Source organism: Cheilinus undulatus, linkage group 24 (assembly GCF_018320785.1).
Source record: "Cheilinus undulatus linkage group 24, ASM1832078v1, whole genome shotgun sequence".
In the NCBI taxonomy this organism is placed as follows: Eukaryota; Metazoa; Chordata; class Actinopteri; order Labriformes; family Labridae; genus Cheilinus; species Cheilinus undulatus.
In genome coordinates this window covers 2,517,531-2,523,898 of record NC_054888.1, presented here as the reverse complement: position 1 = coordinate 2,523,898, position 6,368 = coordinate 2,517,531, and the positions used below count along the sequence as shown (strand labels likewise).

The window sequence follows — 6,368 nt, the reverse complement described above, 5'->3', positions numbered from 1 at the left end:
GACAGTTTCAAGGGAAAATCATTGTCTATCCAAATTGCAAAAATCCATCGACAATGTTGAAGAGGGTAATGTTGGCAAGGAGCAAGAGATTTCCCTAAAAGTTGCCAATTTTTTTGTGCAATTTTCACAGTGTTTATGAGTTGTCTGCAATTTTTGATCGCTGATGATTGATGTCTTATCAAAAGCTTCATATCTTTGGTTGTTTTTTTACCCTAAATTGAGAAGGCACCGATCAAATTGCACACATACATTGACAACTTTTGAAGTTTTTGGTGCAAGAGTTACTTTCAAAGTTTGCCAACATTTTAATGCAATTTACACAGCATTCAGGAACTGGCCTGCAATCTCTGAAAAAACTAAAGATGAACTATTTTTGATGATATGGTTGCAGATTTTCAGTCATTTTTAACTAAAGACAACGCTCACTGTCTAAATTGCACAAACACATTGACAACTATGAAAGCTTTGTGTCATAAACATTAAAATAATCACAGAAACAGAACTCACCAGACGGTTTAGATCTAAATGAACCTTCCCACCTGAACCATGGCCGTCTCTGACTGACGGTCTCTCTCTCTCTCTCTTCGTGTTTTCAGGATGTGGTCTTGCTCTTCCTCTCTCTGGTCGTCTCTCGACTTCTTCCTCACTGTGATGATTTCAGAGGCCAATGAGAAAGAATGACTCAAACACAGAGAGATAAGGGAGCCTTTTAATGCAAATATATTTCACAATATCTAAAACAATCATAAAAATGAGCCCAGTGACTCAATAATTAAGATAATTCTCGCACTTTTTGAATTGCTGATGTAATTTTTGTGTATTTAGGCGAAGAAGGACAAACAAAATTATGTTTAGATGTTTTTAGCTAAACGGTGATAACCAACCCATTATCATAAGTACCAAAGCTTTTATGTTTGTAATGACAAAGAAGAAAGAGAGAGAGAGCATATAAAAACGTACATGGGTAAAAAAAAAATTACAAAATATATTTCCTATTTAAGTGAAAATGTTTATTTATCTGTATAATTAAAAATAAAGGACATTTTAGAGGTTTTACTGAAGCTGTGTGGGAACTATTGTTGAACTGATCACACCACCACACGGTATCCTTACACTGACGGACCGAGGTCAGAGCTAAAAGTCAAGTTACACAAACTTAAACCGGAAACGCGAATAAACATTAATTAAAAAAGAAAGTGTTAGCAATACAATACTTCATTCCTTCCATTTGAGGTTCGTCTGTGTGTTAGGGTGTGAAAATCATTAATAATTTACAATTTTAGCGCACTTTAGTCACGACGATTTCATACAAAATAGGCATTATCTTCATTATTAGCCTCATACATTCAATTTAAGTGATGTGTTAGACTGTTTTTGTTGCTTACATGTCTTTTTAATCGACAACCATCACAGTTAAAGCTTGCAAAGTTTACTGCCAAGCTGGCGTGCCTATTTCAACAAAAAAGCTACAGATAAGCCGTCAGGGTCAGGGTTTTATTTTGAAAGGAATTAGCGGAAGTTCCGCGTCGTCTTTGTTGACTTTGGTCCATCCGCGTCTTTGGTCCGCTCAGGTGAGCACAAGACTTAAATGTATCGCTCAATATTCAGTTTTATCCATTTAACCGTTTTTATTGCGCTGTTTTTGAATAAAATGAATTAAATTAAATGTTTTATTAAAAACTGAAGATTTTACGGCGATATTTGGGCTAAAGTTAAAGCGATCAAACGTGTTTACCGGTGTTAACGCTGCAGAGGAGGGAGGGTCAGGTTAGTTTAAGGGTTTCATTTAGCATAATACGTTAGTTATTTTTATTACAGTACTTCTTAAATAACCCTGACTGTTATATATAACAAACAGCCATAATTTTATTCATTAATGGTTGAAATTGCTGCAATTTTCGGTTCTGATCAGCATTTGCATTTCTAGGGTCCCTTTTAAAGGCTTCAGCTGTTACTGTTTTCATTACCAATGATTCAGTTGAGTGGTCTCTTTATAAAATGTCAGAAAACAGCCAAAATAATTTAAATAATTACGTGAAACTTTCTCAGGTATCTAGAAAATGAAAAACATGTTTTGTTTTGAAATACTTTATAATCAAAATTCATGGTAAGGAAAGGTTAAAGTGTTGGATTTTTCTTTGTTAATTTATAAAGGAAAGTAAATATATTTAAGAAAATGAGCAAAGAAATCCTACTCTTGTTTGTGCTCTTACGGTAGTGTTCTGGACCTTGCTTATAATTTTGGTTATTAGAAACAAAAAAACATCCAGTTTTAGACGTACAGGACTTCTTTGTTGCTTCTGTGTTCTCAGAAAGGTTGTTGAGTTTTTACTTGAGTCATCAAAAGTATGTATTATGACAACTTCCTGTTTTTGGCGTCTTATCTGCTCATTATCGATATGCATAAGGAGTTTTATCATTAGGCAAAGCTAGGCAACCGCCTGGGAGCCTCAGGATAGAATCATTAGATGTGCAGCAAATATGAAGTATGTGTCTACGGGTATACAGGACCCCTGGTCCCAACATCAAGGTCCAAGCCCCTCAAAAAGCCCTAAATGAGTTCATATCTGTCTAATGATAGAGCGATACATCCTTAGAGAGACTGGAACAATGAAGCAGATTACTGTGGGGGAAAGTGGATCAATGAACCCAAATGTCTGATATGTCACCAACTGTGAGCATCTATCTTTATTTTCTGATCCTTTTCTAGACTGGCATGCATGCAAAAGGCAAGGATGGAATGTTTCATAAGCGCTGATGATATCATCAAAGACAGAGGATGGAATGTTGGTGAAGCTGAGGATGTTGGGGCATTTGTTGGTATTGAATATTTATTGTCTCGTAGATTTCTCTGCCATGTGGAGGTGAAAACACCGATAAGGAGACGCCATGCTGTCTCACATTAGAAGGACGTTGCCTCTTTTAAGCCGCCACTCAGCCGTGTGCACTTTTGAAAGGATCAACCATCCAGCTCGAAGCTCCTCCTCCTTCAGTGACCTCATCACGGCGTCTGATGGTCTCGTCCTCCGCTCAGAGTCCACAGACGTCTTCCAGAACCTGGCTCTGGAGGACTGGATCGACGCCAATGTGGACCTGCAGCAGCGCTGCATCCTACTGCTGTGGAGGAACCAGCCATCCGTGGTCATCGGACGCCACCAGAACCCGTGGACCGAGTGCAACCTGCCAGCTCTGAGGAGGGCGGGGATCACTCTGGCTCGCAGGCGGAGTGGCGGTGGGACTGTTTACCACGATTTGGGCAACCTCAACCTGACCTTTTTTACTTCTAAAAAGGGGTATGACAGGAAGAGGAACTTGAAGGTCGTCACAGACGCTCTGAAGAGGATCAGACCGCAGCTGAATGTCCAGGCGACTGAGAGATTCGACATTTTACTCAACGGACACCTCAAGATCTCCGGTAGGAGCAGAGAGAGCCAGTTAATGTTGTTGTTTAGGAGATATTGATGTTATTGTGGTCCTGATAAGCTCTTTATCTGTTTACTTTTCCAGGCAGTGCATCCAGGCTGAGCAGGAAGTCGTCCTACCATCACTGCACCCTGCTGCATTCTGCTGACCGCTCTGCTCTCTCCGCCGTGCTCCGACCCTCATGTCCAGGTATCATCAGCAACGCCACACCCAGCGTGCCCTCACCTGTCGCCAACCTGGTCGACCATGCTCCCACGCTGCAGTGGGAGGAGCTTTTGGAGGCACTGGGGCAACAATACAACACAGGTACACCACCTGAGTGCTGATTTAGATCTTCCTCTGTCATTAAAAATAACAATGTAAGGAGGCCATCTGCTGGTCAAACGGTGTTACTGTAGCAAAACATGGGTGAAGGTAAGTCAGTTAAAAATGATTGAAAAATAATTCACACAGTGTCAAAGATCTAATTCATTATGATAATTCAGATTTTATATTTTTTTTCATCAGACTTTTTTTCTAATCCTGAGGAAAAAGTCGCATTTCTAAAGAAAAAAGCCAAATTTCTTAGAAAAAATGACTATTGGGGAAAAAAAGTCAAAATTCTGATTTGAAAAAACAAACAAACAAAAGAAGTCAAAATTCTAAGAAAAGAAAGCCAGAATTCAAAGATTGAAATCTAAATTCTGAGAAAAAAATAACTATAGGGAAAAGTCAAAATTCTAAGAAAAACAGTTACATTCAAATATCGAAGTCAGAATCAAAGATCAGAGTCAGAATTATGAGATCAGAGTCAGAATTATGAGATTAGAGTCAGAATTATGAGATCAGAGTCAGAATTATGAGATTAGAGTCAGAATTATGAGATCAGAGTCAGAATTATGAGATTAGAGTCAGAATTATGAGATCAGAGTCAGAATTATGAGATTAGAGTCAGAATCAAAGATCAGAGTCAGAATTCAGAGATCAAAGTCAGAATTCAGAGATCAAAGTCAGAATTCAGTCAGAATCAAAGATCAGAGTCAGAATTCTGAGATCAGAGTCAGAATTCAGAGATCAAAGTCAGAATTCAGTCAGAATCAAAGATCAGAGTCAGAATTCTGAGATCAAAGTCAGAATTCAGAGATCAAAGTCAGAATTCAGAGATCAAAGTCAGAATTCAGTCAGAATCAAAGATCAGAGTCAGAATTCTGAGATCAAAGTCAGAATTCAGAGATCAAAGTCAGAATAATGAGATCAGAGTCAGAATTCAGAGATCAAAGTCAGAATTCTGAGATCAAAGTCAAAAATCTGAGATCAAGAACTTAGTTTCTAGTTCCAGGTTTTGAAGTTGTAGAAGAGATCTCCTGAGTGTATCGGTGCATTGTGACATCACTAAGGGGCGTGGCCCAAGACTATACTCAGTTCCACTGGAGATTTAGGCGTGGTCTTTCTAGTTTCCATCCTCACTGACCTAACTATTTAATGTTCTCTTTCCAACCAGAGTTTGGCTTCAGGGCTCCATTGGCGCTCGTGAACCCCTCTGATGAGGCTGAGTTCCCTGGCCTCAGTAGGATGGAGGCGGAGCTACAAACCTGGGACTGGACATTTGGTAAGACGCCAAAGTTCAGCGTCAAAACCGCCCTGGACTTGACGGACACTCACTCCGCTCACAGCTCGGCTCAGCTGTGCATGGAGGTAAAGAACGGTGTGATAGAAGGCTGTGATCTCCACGTTAATACAGACTGGCTACCTCCACGACTAAGTGGCGAGCTGAGTGGCGTGCTGGTCGGGGAGAGGTTTTGTGGGCATAGAGCAGCTGCGGCGGTCACCGCTCTGCTACGGTCTGAATGCGGCGAGCTGCAGGACAGACTGATAAACCTGTGTGACGCCATGGTTTCTGTGATGGGAGCACCTCTTATTTAATATTGTTTATTTAATAAAAATTTGAAACATTTTCAGTTTGTCCTTGTTTGAATATAATTCAAGTCAAGATGAGCTGAAGTAAGGGCCAAATCCTTTCATTGTTATTACCAATTTTATTATTGTTATTATTACTGTCATTATTATTATTATTATTATTATTATTATTAAATAGCAATATTCCAATCATGTCCCATACATCTTCTTGATCAATGTCTATTAAAAAGGGAAAACAGGAAATGTTCACCAGTTTATTTATAAATAAAGATATGAATGTTTGATTCACTTATTCAACGTTAATAACAGGACATAGTTCATATTTTATTAACACAGTTAATCGATCGGTTTCAGTTTTGGTGATCAGAAGTCCGAAACAGAAGTAGAGGTTCTGACGGGCACGTCGCAATACGCATGCGCAGTGCTTCCGCTGCGAGCCAAGCGTGCTGCTGAGTAGTGCTGACGGAGAAGACGGAAAAAGACGAGGTGTCACTCCGTTGATACTTCCTTGAACCACATCCAGAGTGAAATGATACTGGGGGAAAAAATTACGTAGCGGTATCGTATGTATGGAAGCCCACTTCTACCTGTTAAAAAAAAGAAAAAAAAATGCAGTTGGGAAACAAGACGATAGAAAACTGAGACCTCCAATTGAAATTGAGTTAAAAGGTCATTTTGACATAGTTTCAACTATTATCTCGTTTATGTTTTCTAACGTCATAAGCCTGAGAATTGATCTCAGTAAAAAAAAAAAAAAATATCTATTTTTTTCTTTGTGTGAAATTAAACCTTTTAATCGAAAATAGAGGGGTTTTTTTTCTCTTAAGTTCACACAATTAAAACATATCAAGGCTTTTAATTGTTTTAAATCAAGATTGAAAATGTCTAGACTATTTCTTGTAAATTTTCAAATTTTTAAACTTGAGAATTCCCAGGTTTTTTTTTATTATAAATTTGCAATATTTCAAAATTCAAATGTGAGTGTTTTATCCAGTATGTCTATGGCTTTAAAAATTGAAAATGCCAAGTTTTTCGTATAGATTTTGGAC

At 38.6% G+C, this 6,368-nt stretch overlaps 1 protein-coding gene across 2 annotated transcripts; it reads left to right on the top strand.

Moving 5' to 3' along the window:
• The first annotated feature begins 1,539 nt into the window (after positions 1 to 1,539).
• On the top strand, positions 1,540 to 5,340 carry lipt1 (lipoyltransferase 1). 2 transcript variants are annotated; one of them, XM_041782120.1, is made up of 4 exons: positions 1,540 to 1,571; positions 2,846 to 3,415; positions 3,508 to 3,729; positions 4,904 to 5,340. In XM_041782120.1, the coding sequence occupies exons 2-4, from the start codon at positions 2,890 to 2,892 to the stop codon at positions 5,323 to 5,325; spliced, it is 1,170 nt and encodes a 389-aa protein (XP_041638054.1). In that variant the 5' UTR covers positions 1,540 to 1,571; positions 2,846 to 2,889; the 3' UTR covers positions 5,326 to 5,340. The 2 variants fall into 2 exon arrangements, with proteins under 2 accessions (XP_041638054.1, XP_041638055.1); XM_041782121.1 differs by lacking the exon at positions 1,540 to 1,571 and adding an exon at positions 2,511 to 2,674.
• Positions 5,341 to 6,368: the final 1,028 nt, after the last annotated feature.